Raw genomic sequence first — 27,501 nt, forward strand, 5'->3', positions numbered from 1 at the left:
TGTCACACTGTAAGATGTAGGTGGGAAGGGGGCATGTTACATAGAGGGGAACAAGAGGACGGTTCGAGAGTTGGACACACCCCTTAATGTCGAAAGGACTCATGCAGCTAACTCTCCCAGGCACCACACTGGAAATATACCCACTTTGAGACCATGCTGAGAGCTAATAGTCTTCCTCGTTGATGTGGCTGGGAATTCTGTGCATAGATTGCGAACAGCATATGGCCCTAACTTTTTTATTAATGACATAGCCTGGGAGACGATCTCCTAGTTTAATTCTCTCTTCCCGCCCCCTCCACTCCGCTCCTCATGTGAGGGGCCTCTCTTCACAGTCTTTTCTGTGCACTTGTCAAAAATGAAATAAGCTTTTGCCACCCTCAGGGGGGAGACTTAGAACTTCCAGCTTTGCCTCACCTCCCCAAGACTGTATTCCATGGCACCATTTGGTGTGATTTGCTGTGTGATGTCAAGCACCATGAAGATTTTGGCCATGGATCAGTGGGGTCAGAGCAGAGGACATGGATTGTACTATTAGACTTGGGAGAGGAAACGCTTCCTCACTACAAACCTGGAGTCCCTCATAAGATGATGTGAAGGAAATAAGCAATATGTGAAGGCCTGACCGAAATGTCTTCTTGTGGAAAGGCTGAGAGTGAGGTTAAATGCTCCCAAGCTCCACTCCCCCAAATGCCCATGAATCCTCGGTCATTGCCCCAAATTTCCTTCCAGACTTGCTACTTCTACATGGCCTGGAAAATGTGTGAAAAATGAAGTTTACAAAGTTAATGCCATGTGCTCAATTTTGAAACAATGGCACCTTAATTGGATGCTCAGAAAGGTACCTAGGTTCATTGAATAGATGCACCTGTATCTGAAGTCCAATCTGAGCATTGAAATAGGGATGGGTGGGTGGATGGACTTCTGAACATACTGTGATTGACTCTTGGTCTGGCATGGGAGAAAATTGGAGATTTGCCCATGATTCCTGAACAGTAAATGCTATGTAAAAGGGTGTAAACTCAGGCTGTAAATCAGTTTACACAAAGCATGTAAACAACAACTAAAAAAAAACCTTGTTAATGTCACCGTTAACATGACCCTGATGATAACCCTGGTCTACACAACTTTGCTGGTGGAGAAAGCAGGGGTTTGCATTGCTGCTCTACGTGTCTGCAAGTCGTGGTCTGGAAAAGGATCATAATGCTGAGATACATGCGTTACCTGGGGATTTTCGCACCCACCTTCCCAGCATTTCACAGCCATGCATCGCTTCCTTTTTCACCCAGCCAGACACATACAAACAACACGCTGCAGTCATGTATGGCGTTCAGGTGGTCCCAGAGGGCTGCGTTCACGCTGTTCATTTCCTTTCAGAAAGTTGCCCCCCACCCCCTCCCACTGGTAACCTGAAAAGGGTTAGATATCTGCTAGCAAGTAAGGGGCCATATATTAAATCTAAGTGTTTGTTCCTCTGCTTGGACATTATTGGACATCTCATGTCACTCTCGTATATTTACAAACTTGTAGAAGAAATACAATCTTTTTTTTAATAACACTAAATGTTAAACCTCCATCAATCAAACACAATTACACCTACACTCTCAAGGAACTGGTGTCCCATTCCAAATCCCACTGAGGGGTAGGGCAGCAAACAAGTGAGTGGATTTTGAGGAGGGAGAGAGGGGGCCAGAGAAGCAGGACCATTGTGGGCGCCTAAGGAGAAAGGCTCTGCACTGAAGGATATGTCTTTTTAATGTAATTATCCACAGGGGTGAAGAAATGATCAAGGGAAATGCCTTTTCCTTTCTTCACTATGGCCCTGGTCTTGGGAGGTGCTGTGCAACCCTCATTGACTTCAATGGAAATGGTGGGTGCTCAGGACCCCTCAGGAGATGCTCAGCAGCTCACAGGATTGGGTCCATTAAAAACACTAAATAAATATTCCCCCACCCCAGCTCTCAAGTTAAAGGGACAGACACTGCCAAGAATGGAGATCCCAGAACAGAATAACTATAATACTGTGCACTTGCATCATGCCCAGGGGTGCTGGAACTAGGGGTGCTGGGGGTACAGCGGTATCCTCCAGGCTTGAAGTGGTTTCCATCATATCCAGGGTTCAAAGTTTGGGTCAATAGCTCTCAGCACCCCCACTATACAAATTGTTCCAACACCACTGTCATGCCTTTCAGCAGCTGTATTATCATTATCCCCATTTTACAGAGGAGAAACTGAGGCACAGATTTGCTCAAAGAGTCAGGGGCACAGTCAGGAGTAGAACCCAGGAGTCCTAACTGGCAGACCTCAGCTCTAACCACTAGACAGAATGGGTCCTCCCAACCATCTTTGTCTTTTTCTGTTCCAAAAATCTGGGATTGTTGTTGTTGTTGTTGTTGGGTGTGTGTGTGTGTGTGTGTGTGTGTGTGTGTGTGTGTGTGTGTGTGTGTGTGTGTGTGTGTGGAGGGGGGTTCACCCCAAACAAAAGCTTCAGTGCTCTTTTTTCTAAAAATATTTAAAACAATTCACTGCCAGTAGCCCAATACTTGTGAGGAACCATACGATAACAAACCACTGTGTGCCACCCAGTGCTCATGAACAACCCTACAATAACACAGCAATATGTGCTGCTCCACACTCATCAGTGACCCTACAATAACAAACCAGTGTGTACAGCTCAGCACTCCTGAGCTAACCTACACTGATGAAACAATGCGTTCAGCCCAGTCCTCATAAACAACCCTTGACAGTCTCCCTGCAGTAACGAATTAGTGCAGGCAGCCCAACACCTCTGAGCAACCCTACAATAACTAACCAATGAGCCAATATGTGGGAGAGGGTGCACAGTCCATCCCCCAACTGCAATATCTGCTACTGGACTTGTACACTCACTCCCCTCCCTACAGCAAAACCCATCAGACTCAGAAAGAATCACCAGCAGAGGCTAGAGGGCTCCTGTGCTAGGAGACGCTGCAGGGCTCATGGTCAGTAGGTCACCTACAGCATAAGGCCCAGATTCTCAAAGGTATTTAGGTGCCTAATGCCCAGTGTGTTCAACAGGAGCCAGGTGCCTACATACCTCTGAAGGTCTGTGCCTCATTGTCTGGCCCCACTGGATCCAGTCCCACCGAGAGAAGTTACAACACCCAATTTCCAACCCCCTCCCAAGCAGTGATGGTGTCATATCTGTTATGAAGGCGCACACACACACATACTTGGGTGTGATTTTTGTGGGGATTATTCTCCAACATCCCAAAACACTAAAGGAAAATTACAGCAGAGCCCACCTTGAGCTGAGCATGTACCTTGAGGGATGGGGGAAAATCCCCTTCCCTTGACTGGTGACTTCCCGCAGGCCTGTTTCTCTGCTCTCCTCCCTCAAAAGACACTCAAAGACTAATATTTATCTGCAAGTCCTGGTGGGCTGCGAGAAGCCTGGCTGCCTCTTTAATTGATTGCCTGTCTCTGCCCCAAAACTGCCTCGCTCAGCAGAAAAGAGGCAGTGCTGTTGAGCTGCTTGATCAAGGCGAGCGCTGCCGCTGAGCCGGCACTGAATTATAGGGAGCCTCCTCTCTTACAGATTTCGTCTCAGCTGAGTAAAGGGAAGGATTGAAACACAAAACAGAATTAACTCATTGCTTTCTGCTGATCAGTCTCCCCTTTCTTAAGCCTGCTCAAGCCAGAGAGATTTCCTTCCTACTTCCCCTAAGTTTTTACAGCAAATTCCAGGCAGATCTAAATTGTATTTATTTGTGGGGGGATGGGGTGGAAAGAAGGGAATTTTTACTGCTTAGGAAACTGCTTAGGAGTAGGACACAGTGAAGGCCTGTGCATAGCTCCTAAATCCTGACCCACAGCACCACTGCTAAGCCAGTTCCAGAGGCTCTGCTGAGAAAGAGAAGGGACTGGCAGTCCCAACACCTCCTCTGCTGTGGACACCCAGATCATGGCACTTGTGACCCTAGGCGCATTTAGACACAGGTTGCCAGAGGCAAAACACTGGTGCATTAACCCAGCTGTCCCCTTTCACGGATGACCTGCACAGCCAATGGGATATGTGAGGCTCTTCAGATTTGCACGTGTCCCATAGCTTACATCTCATCCTGCAGGACCTGTTGCTGAAATGGCAGATTCCAGCAGATAGGTAGCATTTCAGTAACTCTGTTTCAAGTGACCTACTCTGAGGCTCACCACATCATCTCCACCAGGTGTCACTAGAGTTTCTTTCATCAACTACCTCCTCCTCTGACCATCCAGAGGGCAAAGATGTCTAGAAGCAAGCTTAGCAACCTTGATGTGTTAAATATCGGTGAACAAAATACCCCTCCATTGCATACCCCCTTGTACCTCTCTTCAATGCACCACCCAAAGCTTCTTTCCTGTATGTCAAGAATTTTGGCCCCAGCTTTTTTACAATACAGTCCCAGGTTCTGGCCACTTTCTGAACCAATTTGGGTTTTCTTTAAAGTATAAAATTAAAGAAGCTCCATATAGGTATTTTCATGGTGGCTGAGTGAGATATTTACAGGTTTGCTTTGATTGTAACAAGGAGGTCAGAGGGACAAAAAAATCATTTCTATAGCAATACTGAATGGTTATGGATTACCACTTGGAGGCTTTTCTGGTAAGAGAGATTTACTGGCCACGCCATACCTACAGGTGCAGAAGATCAGTGAAGCCCAAGTTATCTCACTGATTACCTCTCTTCCCAACCCCCCCAGAAGTGGGTACTGGAGCAGTGCTCTTGAAGTGCTGCCATCTATGGTCCTATGGGTCAGTCACATTGATTTTTTACCTGTTTGGACATACACACAAGCACAGACGTGAAGCAGGAGCCACTATTCTGATGCATTACAATTGAGTGCCAGCCGGGTGGGGTTGATCAGGGAAGGGTTAAAAAAGTATGGAGATTGACGTTTCCAAGCAATGCGGCCAGGAGGCTGTCAAGGCAAAAGCCAGCTGTGGGATGGAAGCCCATCTGAACCAGTGCCACAACTGACGCACTCCCCACCCCCCACATCTGCCCAAGTGATCTCTCAGCACCATGTCTCACACTTACGATGCAGAACTTTATCTACAGCATGATGAGCTTATGTACATATGGACCATTCTCTTCGCATGCTTTAGAGAGAGAGAGACACACACACACACAGACACACACACACGGGAGACAGAGACACCCGGCCAAATACAGGGGGAGAAGAAGAGAATAAAAACAGTGTGTTTGTAGCATAGTCAACATAGCTTGAGCTCAGGGCAGAGAGGGAGGTATTAGAGGAGAAGGGGCGTAAGGGAGGGGGTCAACGAGGGTGCAAGGGATGGGGGAGGAGGTGTGGGATTTCTTCATGGGACACCAGTATGCGAAAGGGTTTGGATTACTGCTTTCCAAAAGTCTGAACTGGCGGAGAGTCAGCTCACCAAATGGCCAAGGGAATCAAGGGGTTAAGTGGCTATAAACATCACAGCAAAGACCTTCTCTTTCAGAAGATGAAAGAAAGAGGACTAAGGAAAGAAGGGGGAAACAAGAAATCTGATTGGTTGGGTTTTTTTTTTTTACATCTCGGCGTCTTTGGCACAACGCGGACCCCACCCAGCGCCCCATTCTCTCCTGCGCTCCGCATCGCTTCCCAGGTGGTCGATGGCTTGACAGACGTCTTGTCATAATTCGGAATAAATGTTGCTGATTCGTCTTCGCTGTAATTCCCCCCCTTTGCTCCTGAACACACAAAAGTTGTGAAAGAACCAGTCCTCTCTCTCTCCCCCTCTTTTTCTCGCTCTGTCTCCTGTATGACGTGCTTCGTTTTGTGTGTTGTTATTGTTGCTGTTGTTGTTGGGTTTTTTAATTTGATTTTATTCTGATTTTATTAACATTTGCTAAGTAGGCAGAGCAGGGACACTGCCAGCAGCCACAGTGGTACGGCCAAACTCATTGAACCGTTGTCTACTCTCCCTGTGCCAGGTCCTGTAGGGAGAGAGTGGGAAGGAAGAGAGAAGAGGAAAGGGTTACATACAGCAAGGAAGAAACAGAGTCAGCCAGAAACATGTTGAGGGCCTTCAAAAGCACTGACTCACAGCTACTGTGAGCGCCTCACACTCAGTGCTCCTGTGTCATTTCCTACAGCGCCTCCTGCTGGGAGAGGCTGGGACTGCAGGTGAGCTTGTTTGTCAGCGTGTCCTGCTGAGAAAAGCTGGGACTGCAGTGTCTGTGAGCTCCCCAGAGCCAGCGCTCCTGCCCCATTCCCTCTTGCACCTCCTGCTGGGAGAGGCTGATATTGGAGTAGCTGTGAGGCTTCCCACATCCAGCACCCTTCCTTACAATGCCACCTGCTGGGAGAGGTTGGGCCTGTTGGAGAGCTGCTGTGAGCTCCTCAGTAAACAAGCTGTTATATCCTGCTCTAGATTTCGCTAGCGATGGCAACATGGCTGTTCTTTTCACCTCCCTCCTTGTGGTGGCCCTTGAATGCCAGGACTTGTTCTAATTCTGCATGTTGATGATGTCTGTTTGCAGCCAGATGCCTGCTCCTCAGGGGCCAATTCATCACAGCGTGCCAATCAATGAAACATGGAACCAATCAGCAAATGCCTTCAGTCCCAGGGGAGGTGCCGTCATTATTTGTTTGTTAATCAGGAGGAGGAACAATTTCCATGTAACTGTTATGACCCTGTGGTGCTGCACCTATAGGGAAGGGAGAAGGGAGTCCCACGAAAGCTTTGATTTTCACAGGGGTGGGGAATGAAGTCGACAAGCTTGGCACTGCAGCAAGAAATAATGCAGACTTGCTACAAGAATATTATGTCCCAACACAAGTGACATCTCATTCATCCTCCCATTTGTGGCTCTCCTTCCTGGACTGTTTTTAAGGCAGAGATTGGGCTTGACATTCTCCCTGTAGCCCCAGACAGTGGTAGCTTGTTATACCACGGTGTGTGTGATAAGCGTACATCCTATACATGTCAGCACCTGCCCATGCTCGTGTGTGGTTGTGCAGGAACAGTGTGATGTATTTATGAGGCATGTGTCTGTATGGACAAGTGTATGGTGCATGGGGGAGAATCAGGCTGTCTAAAAAGACATGTTCATTTCAGCAAGAACAACTGTTTATTGTGAAAAATATCCTTTACAGGACACTCTGAGTATTTAATAGGGATGGAACCACTAGAGTTCTACAGAAATTGCCTTGAAAACCTATAAAATGTAATAGAGAATGAGAATCTATAGGGGTTTTTGAGCCATGCTACAGAATTGTATAGCAGGGATATAATTCTCTGTTCAAGTCTATATGGTGCTTAAGCGAAACAAACCCGATAGAGAGGTTCTCATTATTCATGCAATTCTGTAGCCTTTTCCCAGATGAGATTTGTTACTATCATAGCTCTTTGTTTAGTCAGCCAGCTGTTAGTGATCTGATCCCATTTTTTTCATTATTAGGAAGTTTATGTCGAATCACGTGGACCGTATCATTTTCAGCCTATGGGCTGCTTCTTCACCTATTCACCGTGCATCTAGTGAAGCTGATCACCTAAGTCACATGGTACTGTTTCTGCACTCTGGCTGGGTGCCAGAAACTTTTTAAAAAAGGGAAGGCTCAAGAGTGAATAGTGCACTTACTCAATACAAATCCTGAGACCAATCATTGCTGAACTTTTGAGAGCATTTGCAGCCAGCGGTTGACTGAACAGTCATGAATAATGAATAATCTGACCCCACAAATCACAGTGAACGCACCAGTGGGCTTTTATTCACAAAAATGTCTGTGAGGCAGGATTTTTATAATACAGCTATAATATGCATATATGTGATTATGGGCACAGAGCTGTGCATTGGTGCATGAACATTATAGATGTATAGTATGCAGGTGAGAGGCTATGCAGGGGTGTGTGCAGTGGTGAGCTGCAGCCAGTTCCCACTAGTTCGCGGGAACCGGTTGTTAAATTTAGAAGCCCGTTTAGAACTGGTTGTCCCACCAGGGACAACTGGTTCAAAAAGGGCTTTTAAATTTAACAAAAGCTCTAGCAGCTCCCTACCCTTCCCCCGGCCCCAGCTCAACTCATTCCGCCTCTGCCTCCTCTTCTGAACCTCCTCCAGCTTCTCCTCCCCCTCCCCAGCTTCCCGCGAATCAGCTGTTCGCGCGGGAAGCCTGGGAGGGCTGAGAAAGAAGCAGCGGCTTCCATCAGGTGAGCTGGGGACGGGGGGCGGGGCGCCAGCGGGAGGAGGGCTCCAGGCGTCGCGCTGCCCGGCCCCGGGTCCGGCCGCGACCTCGCCTGGCAGCGCGGCTCCTGCACGGCCCCGGGTCCGGCCGCGACCTCGCCTGGCAGCGCGGCTCCTGCCCGGCCCCCGGGTCCGGCCGCGACCACGCCGGGCAGCGCGGCTACTGCCCGGCCCGGTCCGGCCGCGACCTTGGCCGGGCGGCGCATCGTGGCTCCTGCCCGGCCCCCAGGTCCGGCCGCGACCTCGCCGGGTGGCGCGGTTCCTGCCCAGCCCCCGGGTCTGGCCCTGACCTCGGCCGGGCGGCTCCGGTCCCAGCCCCGGCCCAGCCCGGCCCGCAACTCCAGGCAGGGGCGGCTCTACAAATTTGGCCGCCCAAAGCAATGATGCCCGGGAGGCGCCCCCGAGCCGCGGGAGCAGCGGACCTGCCGCGGGCATGACTGCGGAGGGTCCGCTGGTCGCGCGGCTCAGCTGGACCTCCCGCAGCTGCGGACGGTTCGTGGTCCGGCGGCTCCGGTTGAGCTGCCGCAGTCATGCCTGCGGGAGGTCCAGCCGAGCCAGCGAACCGTCCACAGTCTTGCCTGCGGCAGGTCCGGTCGGTGGACCTCCCGCTGGCATGACTGCGGCAGGTCCGCCGGCCCAGCCTGCCGCCCCCCTGGGAAAGGGCCGCCCCAGGCAGGTGCTTGCCCCGCTGGGCTCTAGAGCCGCCCCTGCCTCCAGGCAGCACAGTAAGGGAGCAGGGAGGGGGTGATGGATAGAGCACAGGGGAGTTGGGGGGGTGGAGTAGTGTCGGGCCAGTCAGAGGGCAGGGAACAGGGGGATTGAACGGGGGCAAGGGTCCCGGGGGGCAGTCAGGAAGGAGCAGGGGTTGGATGGGGTGGTGGGGGGCAGTCAGGGGTAGGGATTCCAGGGACAGTCAGGGGACAGAGAGAAGGGGTGGTTGGATGGGGTAGGGGTCCCGGGGTGCCATCAGGAATGAGAGAAGGGGTTGGATGCGGTAGCAGGGGGCAGTCAGGGGACAGGGAAGGGAGGTGGATAGGGCAGGGATCCCAGGGGGGGCTGTCAAGGAACATGGGGGGTTGGATGGGGCAGGAGTCCCCGGGGGGGGCATGACCCCCTCGTGGGGTGAGGAGGAGGGAACCGGTTGTTAATATTTTGGCAGCTCATCACTAGGGGTGTGTGTGTGTGTGTGGGTGTGTGTGGTGGAGATGTCACACATATCAGTGCATAGATTTGTGCTAGTGTTCCATGCACCGTGGATTGATGTGCAGTATTTATAGGTAGGCCTGTACAGATATATGTGTGTGTTCCTGCTTGTGTGTGTGCTGATGATTGTGCACATACCAGTGTATGAAGGTGTATGTGCCTCCAGGGATTGATATACGTTATGCATCTGTGAGCCTGTGAAGATGTGTGTTTTCTGGTGATTTCATTCATATCAGTGCATAGATATGTGTATATGTGTGTGTGTGTGCATGCCCCCCCCATGGAATGGTGTACATTATGCATTGTGAGTCTCTATAGTGGTGCGTGTGTGTGTGTGTGAGACTGCTCAGATAACAGTGTCTGTGTAGGTACCAATGGGTCGATATGGAACACGTGCATGTCATGATATGAGTCTCCATGCAGGCATGAGTGGATATGTAAGAGCGTGTGTGATGTGCTTTCCAATGGCATCATCTGTAACCAAGTTAGAGTAGTAGCTGCCTGTCCAAGAGTGGTACTGGGACTCCAGGAGCAGGGGTCACAGTGTCACGTCTCAGATGAGTCAGACAGACTGGCCTGCTCCATCTTTACAATCTCCCATCCAGGGCTCTGTTACAAGCCTCATCCCCAACACAGGCCAGGGAGGGATGAGATGGGGGACTACAGAAAGAAAACATGAGCCTGGGAGGATGCACCAGGGCCTGGGAATCTCTAGGAGGGGATGCAGGGTGGTGAGGCTGGCAGGGGATATGGTTGTGCCAGTTCACGCTCATGCTCAGTAGCATCAGTGAGTATGTGGTTGTGTGATGAAGACTGTGTATTCCAGTGTGCATGTAAGGCCATCTCTGTGGATGAGCAACTGTGTGAAGTTGTGTGAGTCCTGTGAAGTTGTGTGCAACTACTAGAGTCTTTGTAGGTGATAGTGGGTTGTGTGTGTAGTCATGTCAGTCTGTCTATGTGTAGCTGTAGTGCAGTAGTCCTATGTAGTCTTATCAGTGTCTGTGTGCAGCAATAAATCTGCATGCAGTTGTGTTCATGTCTGCAGTGGGTCCATGTGTAGTTGTGCGTCTGTCTGCGCAGTGGGTCTGTGTGTAGTTGTGTTGGCTGCTGTGATCTGTGTGTAGCCGTATTGGTCTGTAGTGGGTCAGTGTGTAGTTGTGTGGATGTCTGCTATGAGTCTGTGTGTAGCTATGTTGGTCTGCAGTGGGTCCGTGTGTAGCTGTGCTGTTGTCTGCTGTGGTTTGTGTGGAGCTGTACTGGGCTGCAGTAGGGCTGTGTGTAGTTGTGTGGCTGTCTGCGTCCTTCCACTGCAAGGATCACTGGAGACTAAGTGCAGAGACCATGCCTCCTTTTCCCCAGTCATGGTGCCTACCAGGAGGAGACTCCAGGTAGCTAGTTAAGCTGGCTTCTTGGCTGTTTGGAGTCACTGCAGCAGTTCAAAGCAGCCCCAGCCTGCATGTCGCCACGGGAATCACTGTGTGTAGCTCTATTTAGTCTCTGTGTGTCACTGATAGCGTGAGGTGAAAATGTTTTGCTGCAGAATTCCTCAACAAAAATGTCTGTTTTTCTTGAAATTTTTTGGATTTCATCAAAAAACTGAAAATGCCAAAACTCAGTGAAAAATTTAGATGACAATGAAACTTTTTTTGCTTTAACTGAAAATTATGCAGGAAATAAAACAGATTTCCCAACCAGCCCTGGCAGTCGTATAGGCACATGTTGCTGTGACTATGTGGAGTTGTGTCAGTCTCTGTGTAAAGGCACGTGTGTGGTTTTGTATGCATGGGACACAATCACTTCTGACGTTACCAAATCTTCCTGGTTGTTTTCAGCCTGGCCAAGTCATTGGGAGCCACACTGGGATCCAGTTTGGATTTTCAGCTGAACAGATCAGACCACCTGTCTAGCCCCATCCCACCCTTTCTGGATTGCCACATTTCTCTACTCAACTTTAATGGACTGTACTTCACACCTGAGCCTTGTCTGAAGAGATCTGGTCCCTAGAAACAACTCTTCCCCCTCCAGTCCCTGTTTTACAGGACAGCTGCCAACCTTCTCTAAGGTGTCCTTTCACCTCCTGTCCCATCTGAGACCTGATGGACTCCGAGCTGAGGAAGCTGGTGGTAGTTCATCATTCCTGACCACAAATCTGAATAGCCCCAAAACTTTGTGGGGGACTGAGATTCAATTCCAGAGCACAGTTTTGCAGGTGACCCCTGCTGCAAGAAAGGGCTTGAGCTATGGGGTGTTCACTATCTGGATCTAGATCCAGATTTTACTGCTCTACAGTTAACCCCTCATCCATGCTCCCTGAATGCCGCCAGCACCTACCATGCCCATGTGACCTCATTCCAGGAAAATAGACGGCAAAGTCCCTGGGAAGGGAGAGGCAGGGAAGGAAGGCCAGTGGCAGCTGTTGCATGTTCTTGTGGGGTGGAAGGAACCACACCCAGGCATGAAGCAAATATGAGCCATTTGTATGAGGGCTCCACTTCAAACACAGAGAGGCTGATGCTATAGTCTGTGGCGCCACCTGCTGCCCATTGTTACCCACTACAGCAAGACCCAGCTGAGTATTAAAATTATACCCCTGTCAATTTAGGCTATTCCAAACACTTTTGTGAGTATATTTGTGGGCTCCCTCTGCTCATCATTAAATCTCTCCTTATTTTAGATCCACACCTCTTGCTGCTACAGTATGTACAGTTTCATCTTGTCTCCAAGTAAACTCGCCTTCTCAAGAAGCTGAAGAACTGCTAGCACTGGCTTCACCCAAATATCAAGTAGCCAGGTTTTATGCAAATTTCAGCTCTGTCCTTCAGCCCACCAATGATTCTCCATTATGCCAATGAGCCCCATTTTTGCACCCAAGCACCAGCTTGTAACCCTGGGCTCCCCACACAGCTCTGCCAAGGCCTCTCACTCCTGACCTACAGTACCCCTCTGCTATTCGACTCCTGAGAAGATAGACGACAGGTGCTGAAATGTGCAAAGGATCTTTTTTATGGGAATACATGCACAAAATGCATGCTTAGAGCTGATCACCTGACTCCTACCACTTGTATCACCTCAAATAGATTTTAGTGAAGGGCTCCAGAAGCAAAAAGCCATTGCACTAATCAACTTGCATCTTATATCTCTTCAAGGGTCAGTGTACACTCATTTGTCTGTCTGAGACCAGAGATTAGCTCATGCTACCAAAATTGGATTATAAACCAAATCTTAAATACCTGAGTTCACAGATGAGGTTTGGGTTCACCCTTTCTACCCAACTCAGAAGTGTCTGCTTTACATTTCTACAGAGGTGCTTGGTTTACAGCAACCAGTACCTCTTTCATTTCCCACTCCCCCACTCTGGGTCTAGAACCTGTGTTCTGTGATAGTGGCTTGCATGGTGACATCCTGCTTTACACTTTCTGCCTTGTTATTTGGTAGCACAGTTGAGTTCATGACTATTCACCACATGTGAAAGGTGTTTCTTTCAATTTAGCCAGGGAAGGAAACTGGGTTTCAGATGAAAGACTAATGGGAACATTTGAGGAATTTGCCAAATAACCTTGAAATTTCACCCAAGGGGCTGAAAAGCTTGAGAGAATAGGAGCAAACGAACTGGAAGTGGGAGGAAACAGAGTGGAAAAAGGCCACACTGTTTACACATCTCCTGAACCATACATATATTTGCAGCTTTGCACCTGGCTCTCCTATGCAAAGTGACTCTGTTAAAATGCATCAACAGGCTCCATGTTTCCTATCGCTCAGTGACTCCAAAGCAAATGGGTCACTTTACAAACTAAAAGCTGGTTTAGCTAACTTCACCGTCAGCTAGGGTGATCAGATGTCCCAACTGTATAGGGACAGTCCTGATATTCAGGGCTTGGTTTTATGTAGGCGCCTATTACCTCCTACTCCCCGCCTGATTTTTCACACTTGCTATCTGGTCACCCTACCCTCAGTGTGGGACTTGAGAATCTAGCTTGCCTCTTTCCTTCTCATGCATCAGTAGTGATAAAGGTTCTGCTGGCTAGATTCTACCTTCCAGAACACCTGTGTGATGCCATTGTTTTCAGAGGGTTTGCACAGACAGAATCGATTGACACACAGGCCCAGATTCTCAAAGATATTTAGGCTCCTAGCTGCATCTTTAGGTGTCTAAATCCATCATTTTAGGCACCACTGACATGTTCAAAACCTGCTCCCAAGCTCTGTAGGTGCCTAAGTCCTCTAGGCACATTGGTTTCCATTGGTTGGCCTATTCAATGCATTCTAGGCACTGCTGCCACCCCGCAGCCAATGAGCAACTCAGAGCCATTGCTCCAGCCAAAGCCCCAGCATCTCCAAAGCAGAATTCTCAAACTAGGTGGGTGACACCTATCTCACCAGTGGGGCCTGAGCCCCCTGCCTAACACCTGACACCTATCAGCCCTGCAGCTGGAGAGCTTGAGCCAGCCCACTGGTGGGGAGCAGGGGCAGCATAACGCCCCCACAAAAAACAGCCAGGGGGTCACAGAAAAATGTCTGGTGAGCATCACAAAAGTATTGAGTGTGCACAGGAGAATGTGTGTTTGGGCTGCTGGGCATGGGCTACCTAAGCAGCTGACCTGGCGCAGGTGCCTCATTCCAGGACAGCGTTCTTGGCTGAGACGCCTGAGCAGAGGGAGGTGCCTATGTCTGGCCTGTCAGTCAGGTGCACCAGGTCAACTATTTAGGGGCCTCTCCCTCGCTCCTCTCTCTGCTCCTCCTCTCAGCATTTCCTGCTGGCTGCCTTAGGCAGCTCACCACTCAGCCTGCTGGCTTCTGAGATCGCTTAGCCACCCGATGCTCCCCATTCTTTGCCTGAGGCCCAGATCCTCAAGTACACTTAGGCATTGACCTCCCACTGAAGTGAGTGGGACTTTGTGACCCCAGGCACCTCTGTATTTGCCTCCACCCACCATTGTAATAATCTTTGTACAACAGACACCTTGCAGGGTATCATTTGAAAACTAACAACACCTGGACCAATTTCTGGTGTGCTGTATGTACGCAATGTCTAATCAGAGTTATGGATGCATGCTGGAATGATAACTTAAATGTGTTCAAGCCAGGCTCGTCGGGGGGATTTGGTAAACAGGCCTGCTTGGACAAAGGAATGTGTATTTGAGTCAGGCAAAGACAACGAAGGGCCATTTTTACACGTTAGGTATAAGCTAATTAGCAAACAAGTGGGGGAGCAAAGAGCATGGAGCTTCCTTCACCACCAGATTCCATGTCACCTTCCTCACAGTTTGAATAAACTTTACTTTGAGGGGTACCCCTCAGGAGAATCCATTGCAAAGGTTCATTGGACTATAAATGAGAGGGGCAAGGAACCCCCACCACCCGCAATTATTTATCTTTCACCTAAGAAGACAAAGGTATCAGCCCTTTGACTTTGGGGTACAGCGCCTGACGCAGGGGTTTGGTCAGGTGAGGATTTTACCTTGACCCAAGTCTAGCTTGTTATGTTTTAGGTATTAGAAAGCGTTTTTAATCTTTATTTCTCTTGTAACCATTTCTGACTTTAAGCCTTATAGTTGTATTCACATACAAGCTCTCTCTTTGTCATTAAATAGACTTGTTTTATTTTAACTGAACTGTTTGGTAACTCCAGTTAAAGTAACAAACTGTTCACTACTGACTTCTTAAGGAATAACAGCCTTTAACATTCCTCTGCTTGTTCCAGAACAGGGCTGAACATTTTAAAACATCTTTTTGGGAAAATGTGGGGCTGGGGAGAGTGTGGAGTCACCTTACCAGTCATTAGCCAAGGCTGGTGGAGGCCAGTGGAAGGCTGTGGTATTGCAGGAATGCACCAGGATCCAAAGTGTTGCACCAGGGCTGCCCAGTACATAGACACAGAGGGCATGCTTGGGGCTGACTGTGGGCATCCCAGGCAGAGAGCCACAGTGGCAAGGCATTGTGAGGCACTCGCGATTACAGGGTAAGAGGGGCCACAACTCTTCATTGCATCTCAGAATGTCACAGGGTTAGGCAGCTAAATAGCTTGGAGGGTCAGGTCCTGCACACCTGACTCAGGGCTGTGGATTCCAGAAGGCAGCAGCCCACCTAGGGATTAGGCATTGCAATGCTGGGTGCCTAAGTTGGAGCTGGACCTTAGTGAAAAATTCTGTTGATGATGCACATGGAATAGACCCTCAGCTCCTTTTCACTGAGCTGTGCTGGCTTTCCAGGGTTAACAATCAAAATATTCAAAGCACCACCAATGTACTTCAGCATGCTCTGCAGCATCCCTTTGCTATTCCAGTGCTGGGCTCCTCTCACAGCTCTGCCAATGCCCTTGATCCTGATCTGTAGCAGCCCCAGTTATTCCAAACATGGGCCGCGCCACAACAGCAATTACCAGCTGGTGCCAAAATTCATGACATATTTTTGATGTGTATCACCAAACTCATGTCACTTGTGACCTAGAAACAATCTGTTCCCGTGCTTTCCCCCCATGTATTTGTGAAGGGCCACTATGGCCTGTGGCCTGGTTTAGCTAGAGGCATGGCATGGCATGGCAAAGCGAGATATTAGTCCTTTATGTTGCTGAGCCAGCTACGTTTCTTTGGGCCTAGCTTTTGACAAGACACTATATAGAGTCTGTCCTTCAGGCATTGCTCTTGGCAGTCCAATCGCTGGAGAGAGTAACCTGTCTGAGAAAGGCCTTTGCCCAGGTGGGGGAGTTTTCTGGCATCTACTCAGTCCTGCACAGGGAGGTGCTGGGATGCTGTGGTCTGTCAAAGAATGAGTTGAGTGAGAAGCTACACATTCAGCTGATCCGAGGCCACCACATATCAAGCACCAAGCTACTGGGCTACAAGTCGCCACCCAGACACCGTCTGAGTTAGTGAATGGTCATGGGCTGAGACAAAGAGAAAGTCAGATCAGCTGAGGGATGGGCTGACACATAAGCTATGCAATGACATATCTTTCTAAAAAATAGGCTCAAATGCCAGAATGGGATAGATGCAGGAATCACAGGGTTAAATTCTCTGGCCTGTGTTACACAGGTGGTCAGACGAGATGATCACAGTGGTCCCTTCTGGCCATAAAAACGATGCATGGGTGACACTGTCACCTGGTGGAGCTCTGAAATGGCATCAGCTGTTTTCCAGCCAGCCAGTGACTGAATCCAGAAAGCAATCCCTGAAGTGTTACATTGGCCAATTATTGCCCATCGGAAGCAGATCAGTGTCCATATGAGGAGGGAGGCCAGCAGAGGTAGGTGTGGGACGCTGGTGCTGTCAACTCAGAGATGTGATGGCTCTGGAAAGGGGCACCACCAGCCCACTGGTATGTTGGTTATAATACAGGGGTGGTGACTGCTCAGCTGTGTGATAAGTATGGGCTGATGCTGGCTAAGAGTTCTGATGGGTATGGACAGGGAGATGACGCCTGCTCAAGGATGGGTTGATGTGATGGGAAAGGTATGAGAGCAACGGTAGCTAAGGGCTGGCTATGATATGAGGATGAGTCAAGAGTAGGCATGTTATGGCTAGAGAATGTGATGGCTAGGAGGGGGGGGGCTGATGGGAGTTAGGGGGCTGATGGTATGGAAACGAAGCTCCGGGATCTGATTAATGAGACGGGGACAATGCTGGCTCAGGTGTGTGGGAGAGGTGTCAGAGAAGGCATGCTATGAACTCTGGGATGGGATGGTCATCAGTCAGTGGGACCTCTCCTCCTTTCTTCTCAGTGTGCTTGCCATCCCCTGGCACTGTACGCTGCCTTGTCCACATCTTGGTGGATCCTGTGCATCTTTGCAGGGGGGGAGGGGATTGATATTTTTTTTTAGTGCCACCTGTCTCTAAGCCTTGGGGTGTTGGAAATGGGGACACCTTGGGACAGATTACCCAAATTGCTTGGGCCAGGCCATTGGTGTTATATGCTGATCTACTTCATCCTATCTCAGCCACACGTAATGCTCCCACGGAAAACAAAGAGGGCACTATTAGCTGGCATTCTGGCATTCACTATTCCCCGCCCCCTTCCCCAAATGCCCCCTCAGAGCTTAGCTAGATCCTGCCACGAAGTGGCAAAGCAGCGTTAAAAAATGCAGGTTAATAGCAAGGGCGTTACACCATGTTTCCCCAGAAGGTGGCATCCGAAGGCAAAAATGAGGACAAACAGAGCTAACCTGTTCACAGCGCTGCAAACTGGAGACAAGCCCATGTGCAGATCTTTTCCCAACGTTTCGGGGATGATTGCATTTGGGGATCTGGGTCAGATGCACCCAGAAATGTCCCCACCTCCTCCAAATGAGACAGTTGGGCACCAGGAGAGGAGCCCAGAGTCCACATGAAATGATCCCACAACTGGCCCAAGCAGACGTCTGCTATCTCCCTACCTAGCAATCACTCCATCCCTCCCTCCCTAGTTCCCAGGTGATTGCTGTCTCACCCCCTCAGCTGGGAAGCGGAGGTTAAATCCGGCCTGTTCCAACCAGCAGCTCTACATGTCATTATTATCTGTGGACTGTGGTCTAACTCTGCAATGGAAGACCTGGAGAGGAGTGGCCCTAACGTCCAACTTCACTGAGCTACTGACACTTCGTCGGCAACCCTGAAAAACCAGAATGTGCTGTACAGATGCTTCTGGCCACACAGCCTTCTGGATGTTCGAATGTTGTGACCTGAGGCGAATGTGGTGTTAGTCAGAAACCTATAACCGGGATGGGGAACACAGAGCCCCACTGGGACCTGTAAGCAGGGTGGCGCCATCCCTTGCCTTCAGGGGTGTAGGCAGCAATTTGTAATTAGCAGATCCATGCACAGAGACTAACCTATTGTCCCCAGGCCTTGGACTGACCTGCCACTCCACACAATCCCACTACTCACTCAATGGCTGCAGGATCTAGCCTGGGCTAAGAGTGAACCCCCCCAAGGCCCTTCAACTGCACAGAGCACAGCACCCAAATGGCACAGACACCACAGATGGATCCCCAGGAATTGAACCTATGGTCACTCGTATCACACTACAGAGGAGTCACAACTGCACACACGTAACAGATTCATCCCCAAAGGGCAACCACAGCCTCTCATCTGCAGAGGGGCTCGATATAGCCCCTCTCCATGCCTTCTCAGCTGTCTACTGGTAAAGGGACTCCCCATGGCCTCACATGCCAGGTTCCCAGGCTCAGTGATCTGAGGGAGCCAATATGGAGCTGTGACTTCCGAAACCTGAGTGTGATTCTCCTTTCATGTACATTGGTGTAAGTCAGCTGTCACTCCACTGAATTTAATGTCAAACCAGTGTGAGAGGAGAACTGGGCCCTATGACTATTTTTTTTTGAGGAGAGACGGGTGTGTGTGTGTGTCTGTCTGTAGTTGAGAAATTATGGGAGGAAAAATATCTAGCAGGCCTGGGAGACCGTGTTTCAGGGAGCACCAAAGATTTTTGTGACTCCACAGCATCAGAGGCCAATTCTGTTTACAAAGACATTCACTGATGCTTATCTAGCAACGTCTCTTGGGCATGTCTTGGGACAGGAGTGGTTGCAGGGAAAGAACAGAACCATCCACTATTGAAAAAGGAACAGGGGCTGGACAAAAGCTGAGTCTCTCTCTCTCCCCCCCCCCCCCGCCCTCTCCCGCCACAGCCTGTGGTGGCCAGGTTTTTACACATGCCAGTTCCTCTGCAGGAAGTCATTTTTCTAGTCTGTTGACTCTCTTTGCCAGGGCTTCTGAAGATGAAATCTTTATTATCATGGAGGCTTAAAAGGGAGGAATACTGTTAATTCCATTTTCAAGGTCATACTTTGAAAGTTATTAATTTCTTTCTTCCAAGGCTCTGCACTCTACTTCGAGGCTTTAGGGATTAGCAGCTTCTACTTACTAGGGCTTGCTTGGTTGTGGTTTTTTTTTTTTTCTTCCCAACCTGCCTTTGTGCTTTGGGGAAAAAGACACAATTCACACACCACTCTGGTTGCAGTATGCTTGTACCTTATTCTCACTGTCAGTTAATACCTATGGACCTGTTGTTGCTGCTTATATTCCCTGGTAGGGGGGGTCTTATGATTAAATTCTGAGTTAGGGTATTGGGTGGGCCTCATGTCTACACAGCCAATGCGCTGGCTTTGCAGGAGGCAGCCAGGTCCTCTGCATGAGCTAGCGATTACCCCAATCTAGAGCCCATCCACAGTGAGCTAGCAACTGTTCATGATGTTCTAGAGAGGGCCCTTTCCCCCTAGCTTGCTAGAGCCTGTCCATATTGCCATAGCTGCTGTAGAAGGGGACCGCTGTCCTAGCTAACAAAGCCTATGACTGGAAGACCAAATATGGCTCCTAGCCGGGTAGATGAGTTTCTCTCACAGCTAACCTATTTTTTTTCCTGTAGATTTCAGGAAGTTCTAGGGTTTTACCACGGCTAAGAAAATCCCCTCTGCCCCTCTCCTCGTTCATTCTCTGAGCAACTAATGTTGATTTATCAAGAACCTGGCATACTGCTTCTCCCAAATGCATTACTGAGCCCTTGATCCCTCCATCTAAAGATCTGATTCTACAAGCAAAACAGCTGGGGACCATGTTACCCAGGTCGCTCCCCTGGGCCATTCCTGGGTTGGATCTGAGTTTTCTCCCCCCCTCCCAAGCTTCTCGGAGAGAATGAATCCCTTCCCTATTCAGATTTCCAGCTGATGGCGCATGTGTGCACCAGCGTGTCCCATCCCCTCAGCAGCCAGCCAGTGCTGAACACAGTCCGGCTTCTCAGTGCAGAGCACATAGCCTGGATCCCACAGCACTGGGCGTGCAGTGTCAGCTGAATAGATGCCCAGTCTGTGTTTACCCCACCACCCATCTCCGTGCATAGCTGCACTAGGCATCAAATGAAATCCTTTGGTGTGCCAGGTTTTCATGGGCGTGAATTGTGTGCATGTGTCCATGGGGTGGAGGATGGGCGGTAGGGGTATGGAGACAGGGTAGGGGATAGGTGTGCGGAGTGAAGTACAGTGGCTGGAAGGTGGTGGGGCAGGAGAGCGGGCAGAGATGGGGCTTAAGGGGAGAGATAGAATGCGAAACAGAGAGTGGGGCAGAATGAGAAGCAAGGAAGTGGGGACAGGGGAGTAGTCTTAGTGACAGGGGTACTGAGTGAGACAGAGGCCGGTGCAGAGAGAGCTAGAAAGGAAGTGATGGAGGATATGTCTGAACTTTGACCAGGGGCTGATTCCCAGCTTGAGGAGACATATCTGCACTAGCTGTGATCAAGCTAGAATGCTAAAAATAGCCATCGCGTCACAAGCAGTGGGAGGGGCTAGCTACCTCAAGTACAATCCTGTCCATGATGCTAGGTACTTGGGGTATCTCCTTCTGCGACTCGCACTGCCATGGTGACATGTTTAGCGTGCCAGCTGGATCAGAACCAGCATGGGTATGTCTCCTTGAGCTGGGATCCTACAGCTCAAGGAGCTCCATTTACACCTCTAGGTCTTGTGTAGGCATGCGCAGAGGCAGATAGGGAGAGCGGCCAGAGAAAGAAAATGGAGCATGAATGAGAGAAGTCTGAAGGGAGATAGAAGAGGACAAGAGGTTGGCACAGAGAGATGTAGAGAAGGAAAAAAGGAGAGCGGGACAGAGGTTAATAGAACGGGACAGAAGGATAGTAGGGAGGGGACAGAAATGGGCAGGGAGATAGACTGACAGAAAACTGATCTGTTTTTCCCTATGGTGAAGGCTTCTTTTGTGCCTTGCTCTCCCCTGGGCTGGGGTCTGGCCACTTGACATGCCAAAGCCGCTGTTTTGTGGACAGGCCTTTGTTAGTGTCTCTGCGAGCACGTGCGTGTAGCAATGTGCATGCTGTAGATGGCATATGAGCTGGTTAGTGTCTATGTGCCTGCACCTGCGGGAGTAGGTGCGCATCTGCTTTTCGTGTCATGTGATCAGGGTTGGGTGTAAAGTGTGTGTATGGATCCTGGGATGTCTCCATTATGTTCACAGCTATCTGTGTACTTCAGGGGCCTGACCCTCGGTCACACTAAGGCCCCTTTACTTTGCTCTTGTTGGCGGAAACGGCCTGCAGAGAATGCCCTCTGATGTAGCGCTGACACAGGGATTCTACATGGGTGCTGCTCCCCTTTCCCTGAGGCTGCTCTAACTTGCACCAAGGGCCAGGTAAGGCCCTGCACAGTCCCTGGATGGGGTGGGGGCTAGATTCTGTGCTATGCCTCTCAGGAATCGCAGCCCAGAAGGTGCAGCCCAGACGGAGGGGGCAAAGGTGGCTTGATGCCAGCTCTGCCTCTCCTGGATTCTGGGTCTGGCTGGGGCCAGAACAGTCCCCGACAAATACTAGAGTCGCTTTGGGGGCTGCTCTAACTTATGGCAGCCTCCTTGTGACTGTCATTGGGCTTTTCCCTAGCTCAGAAGCACGCTACTTCCTGCCTCCAGCATGTCCCCATGCCATGGACTGCAAGAGGAGCAGAGCAGTGCTGGGTATGTCAGACCTAACCTGCTCCTGGGGAAGCCTCCCCCTAGCCACTGTGGCCCCTTTACGGCCCCTCCATGTTACTGAAGCAGAATCTGGCCTGGAGCTTGAAACTCCATTTGTCCACCCCACCTCCACCTCCACCCCAGAGGCAGGAATGGAGCAACTGAGAATGAGGCCCTAGACATTTGGGGGGGGGAGGGGTGTGTGTGTGTGTGTGTGTGAGAGTGAGAGAGAGAGAGAGAATAACTAACACTATAGATGTCATGTGAGTTGTGTGAACACAACCCTGTATGTTTTCATGTTTGAGTTGGCGTGGGTGAATTATAACTCTCACGTGAGTCAGTTTGCATGTCTCCCTGTGTGAGTAGATAGGTGTGTCCTATAGCTGTTGGGTGAGTGTGTGTGTGTGTGTGTGTGTGTGTGTGTGTGTGTAAATACGGTTGTGAGAGTGGCTCTGTGTGCACTCTAGAGCTCAAATGCTGGCCTCTTCTAAAGCCCCTTATTGGTACTCCAGCGGTGCAAAGTGGTCTTAAAGCTGCCTGAAACAGCCCTTGTGTGGGGGAATGCTTGAGCGGATCTCAGCTAGCTATGGTGGCTTTCTGCTAGCCTAGCCCAGCCCCCCTGGTGGGACACAGCCCCTATAGAACGGTTATAACCCATTACAACTTAGAGCAACCCTGAGGCTACTCTGAGTTTCACAGGGAGGGTGGAGGTGGGGCGCTGAACTGTCTCTTAGCTGGCTTCAGGTTTGGGGCAGCATGGAAAGAAGGCACATAATCCCTTCTGGTTGCCCTTTAGGTGTTCCTAAGCACCTGAGGATCAAGCCCTAGGTGGTGTGTGCATTGAATAAGCCTACGTGTGTATCTCCATGTGAGCAAGTAGGTGTGTCCACTATAGGTGTTGGGAAAGTTGGTTTGTGTGAATGTATTTGTGTGTGTCAACTCCCACAACACCTACCATATACGATGCCTGGCTGGGACTGAACAAAGCTGCACTGGTTATGTCGCATCCTCTTCAACGCAGGAACCACTTGCACTGATTCCCCGCCTGCTCCCTGCTCCTGCTGCCACCCCAACATAGCCATTCCCAGAAGCGTGAAGGGCAGACTAAGCCCCATTTCCCCTTGTTTTCCTTCCAAACAGACCCTCCCTCTTTTGTTAGGTCCTTCGATGGGCACAGCACTTCCAATGTGTGTGCCAGGAGGACTCTGCTTTTCCGCAAGTCTGATTTGCTTGCAAAAAGGTTCTTTTTTTTTTTTCCTGGTTGTTTTTGTTTTCCGAGAGAGCGCTGAGACAGCTGTATTAATCATGCAAGCCCAGCCATGTGTAATGTGCTTTATCAACCACAGAGCAAGCACTGAATGGCAACCAGTTCACGAATGGGCCCAGCGCAGTGCCTGAGCCTAGAAGATAAACCCAACGCTTCCCAAACTGACTTACCATCCTGGGTTAGTGAATGGAGAGGCTGTTCGCTCGGGACAATAACCAGATGGGAGGCCAATTTGTTAGGCAAATTCCTTAGTGGTTTGCAAAGTGGAAATGAGGAAGGAGGGTGAGGATGGGGGAGGGGGGAACGGTTCTATTCAAGGATTAAAAAAAGAAGTGATGGCTGTTCTCTCCCCACCCTACTTTAATTTCAGTGCAGCTTTTCACAACAGGTCTCTGCTACTGGGAAGGCAACTGAAAAAGGAGGGGGAGAGAGAGAGGGAGAGAGCAGGGGCTTTATGTGTATTTGTTATAAACCTGATACAAGATTTATATTCCCCCACCACACTCCTCCAAGTAAAAAGCTTAGGGTAATGGTTTAAGAGACAATATTGTTATTCCCTGAATGCTCACATGGAGGCATCAGGAGCTGGTTTAAAGCCATACCAAGCTGTGTGTTTCACAGCTGGCTCTGTAGTCCTGCCAAGCTCTGGATTGTTTGGGTCTGGAGGGGTATATTCTGCCTGAGTGCTGGTCTAAACTGAACCCATCCACACTACAGGTCAAACTCTGTTATCAGCGATCACACCTGGATTGATTATCCTAGGGTGGGGTGATTCAATGAAGATGGGGATTTTTCCAATATTCTGACCCAGACCCCCCTCTAGGGCACTAAGGCATGAACGCAGTTTTGCAGCTACGCTCTGTGTGCAGCAAACAGTGCTACAACCAGGTTAGGCTCTAACTGGGGCTGAAAAGGGCTTCAAGTGTGTGTGCCACTCCATAGTGAGGGCAAAGGTCGAACTGAAGAGCATTTCCCTAGGCTTTCCAGTCCTAGCTCTCAGCCTCCTCCTCCCTCTCACTCAGCTCATTGGATTCTCCGCAGCACTGCAGCTGGAGAGGGTTATGCAAATATATGCAATCCAGGGCTCATTTTGGAATAAATCAATCTAAATTAAAATTAATGAACAAAAAGTACAGAAACAGAGCAAGCAATAAAACTATTTCTCTCTCTCTCTCTCTTTTTTGGGGGGGGAGGGGAGGAATCTGATTTTTTTTTATGGGGAACAGAGGTTTTTTGAGCAGTCTTGACAAATGTTAGCCCAAGTTAATGTTAATTGTTATAATACTAAGACTTCGAGTTGCTCTAGCTCCCAGTCCAAGGTGCTGTTTCTAGACTTCAATTAATTCTCTCACCTCCCTCTGAGGTCAGTATTATTATCCCCATTTTACACATGGGGAAAGTGAGGATGAGACAGGACATGCAACTTGCCCAAGGTCATATGAATCATAGATTCACAGGCGTTAAGGCCAGATGGGACCATTGTGATCATCGAGTCTGATCTCCTGCATAACGCAGGCCACAGGACTTCCCTGAATTAATTCCTATTCAGCATAGAATATATCTTTTAGAACAACTTCCAATTTTCAGAAAACTTTGCCAGCGATGGAGAATGCCCCACACCCATTCGTCAGTTGTTCCAGTGGTTAATTACCCTCACTGTTAAATACGTGCATCTTATTCCCAGTTTGAATTTGTCTAGCTTCAACTTGCACAATGATGAGTTTGTCTATGGTAGACCAGGAACAGAATCCAGGTGTCCCGATGTCCTGGCTTGTGCTGTAGTCACCTCTGCTCCTTTCTGCTTCATTGGCCAGATTTTCAAAAGAGCTCAGCATCCCACATGATCATGCCCTTAGGTGCCACAGGGTATGTCTTCGCCACAGAGTTAGATCAGGTGACTGGCACGGGGGTCTGAGACCTGAGCTAGCCTAGCATCCACACTGCAAAGCCATACCTAAGCCACAACCATGTTGCTGCACCATACACTGGTGCTGTACTCATCAAATTGGAGCTGGGCTTGTTTGAAAATCTGGCTCGATAACGTCGGATGGAAGCCTTTTGAGTTCTTGAGCCCTACTTTCTGCTTAGGGTGGCAGGTTTTAAACAAGTGAGCTTCTGCTGAGATGCAGATAACTGAAGCCAACCAGCAATCCAGTTAAGTGACAGAGGTGCACCCTGGTCATACACAAATATACCATTATACAGTGATAAGTCCAACCTGAATTGTGAACCCAAACACCCCGTGACCTTTGGGAAAGTTCTGATCCAGAGATGGATCAAAATGTTGCATCTCATGCTTGTCACGTCTTTTAATTATTTCTATTTTCTGGCTGCTCTGGTGTCAGGAACAGAGATCAAAACAAGCATTTGGGTCTGTTTGTGCTATGAGTTCTCAACCATGCTAAAGAATTAACGTGTTTTAAAAGCAGTGTATGTGATTTGGGATTTCACTTTTCCTTCCTTTGAGCCCTGCTAGGGAAGTGAGTTCAAATCCTAAAGAACGGCTGGGGATGGCGAGGGACCTTGAACGTGGTTTAAACTGGTTTCATTATGGGGACCAAATAATGAGTGCAAAGATCAAATTCAGACCTGGTGTTAGCAGAATTTGGCCCTAAGAACACTGTGGTGCCTGCCAAGCAATTCCTTTTCTTGGGCATGAACCGGGGGCATGGCGGGGCCTGACTCCCTTGTAAGCACCCAAGGACTCAACAAAGGATTTTTTATTGTCTTATTGGGACTGGCTGGATCAAGGGAAGGCAGTTCTGACTGCTCAGCAGGCAAGCCCTGTACCATGTTGGATCCTCAGAGTCTGTGCTGCTCAAAGGGTCCTATTTCCCCATGGTTTTCTCCTGTAGAGACATCCTGTTTAAAAGCAACCAGACCACCCAGTTTTTGCCAAATGCAGAGTCACGGTCCATGAGAAAAGTGTTCACTCACTGGAATTGCTTTGGTGCTAAGGCCCATGTGTTGGAGGGAGTGTGCTGGGAGAGAACAGGTGACCACATGAACAGGAGAAGCCTCTGTGCTTCCCAGAAGGGAGCCCAATCCCTGGGCAGGAGGGAGAAGAATGGGAGGCTGTTAAAGAGAAAGCTGCTCTTTGGGCCTCTTAGGAAGCGCCAACCTCTGGTCATTAGACACAAATGAACAGCTCTCTTCTTCCTCCCACCCACCCCAGTCAAGGCATTAGTAACAATACAAGCTACAAGGACTACAGCTAAAAGGAGACTAGCTACAATCTACAGTCCATCCAGGGTCATTCTCCAATCTGCGTCTGTTTGGTGGAAAGATAGGCCTGCCCCCGACCAGTCACCTCACCACTATCTTTATCCTGTTGATGAGCAATGGAACTGGATTTTGTTTGATGTGGCCCAACTGAGTGGCTTCTGCACTTGATTCCTTCTTGTGTTAAAATACGCATCCCAGGACAGTGCCACTCACTGCCCTGACACTTGGCAAGCTCTGGCAGAGATCCCAGGGCAGGCACGGAGAAGGAGATGGGGCTGATCTGTAATCATTTGCGAATACTCTAGGTGACCTGGTTGGTGGGATAATTACTCTATGGCTCTGTTGGGGTTACTGGAACGTTTACTGTATTCATGTGTTGGTTCAGTTTAATGGCAGGGCTGCTAGGAAAGTAGCAGGAAGGTAACACAATGACTCCAGATAAGCAACCTCCCAGTAAACAAGGAGGACACAGAAGGGACAATGCTTGAGCTGTTTTCTGGGAAAATGCAAGGTATAGGCTCCAGTCAAGACTGCTTTTGCCACAGCTGGCTGCCAAAAGACCACAGGAACGCTAAAGAGTTTAAAAGTCCAGAGATAAGTCCAGGGATGAGGTAGTTGTCCAAGAGCTGCTCATGGAGAACAGATTGACACTGAGACAGATGCTGCTGGAGGTTCTGAAGAAGCAGAATGTACCTGGCCCACTACTATAGGGTGGAGGGGTTTAGGAGTAAGACTGTTAAGATTGGGTTGACAAAGCTGTCTGGTCACCTGTATGAATCACTGGTCTTAAGCTCCCAAAGGGAAGAACTGCAGGTGCCAAATCCAGTGGGGCCTGTAAGTAATCATGGCTGGTACACAGGGTTATTACAGCCCAAGGCCCAAATTAAGAGTGGGAGATTCATGGGAATCCCCCCTGAAAGAGGTGAACACACAAGACCCTTGAGGAGTGCAGTCAGAGAGACCAGAAGAGGGGCAAAAGTACAGCCAGACCGGTGACTATGGCAGACAGCACAGAACAAAACATCCTTAGGGCTTAACAGAGATCCCACTAGCCTTATCCTCGGAAGGAGAGGGGCCTCCTTGAAAACTTTCTTCCACAAAAGAACTCTGAGCTCTTTTGAAAATCTGGCTCTATTGATGATGCAGTGATACAACAGCCAGAT

At 49.5% G+C, this 27,501-nt stretch overlaps 1 protein-coding gene across 7 annotated transcripts in view; it reads right to left on the minus strand.

Annotated features, from left to right (window-relative positions):
• Window positions 1-27,501, minus strand: part of LOC120399662 (limbic system associated membrane protein) — a 1,355,472-nt gene that overhangs the window by 1,497 nt on the left and 1,326,474 nt on the right. For 6 of the 7 annotated variants that reach the window (XM_039528133.1, XM_039528140.1, XM_039528127.1 and 3 more), the window contains one exon: window positions 5,506-5,956. The exons of the other annotated variant lie outside the window; for it this stretch is intronic. In XM_039528133.1, the coding sequence (XP_039384067.1) occupies window positions 5,859-5,956 (98 nt within the window). In that variant the 3' untranslated portion in view covers window positions 5,506-5,858. Of the gene's footprint in view, window positions 1-5,505; window positions 5,957-27,501 lie in introns of those variants that run through there. 7 annotated transcript variants of the gene reach the window in all.

This window comes from Mauremys reevesii, linkage group 1 (assembly GCF_016161935.1).
Source record: "Mauremys reevesii isolate NIE-2019 linkage group 1, ASM1616193v1, whole genome shotgun sequence".
Classification (NCBI taxonomy): domain Eukaryota; kingdom Metazoa; phylum Chordata; order Testudines; family Geoemydidae; genus Mauremys; species Mauremys reevesii.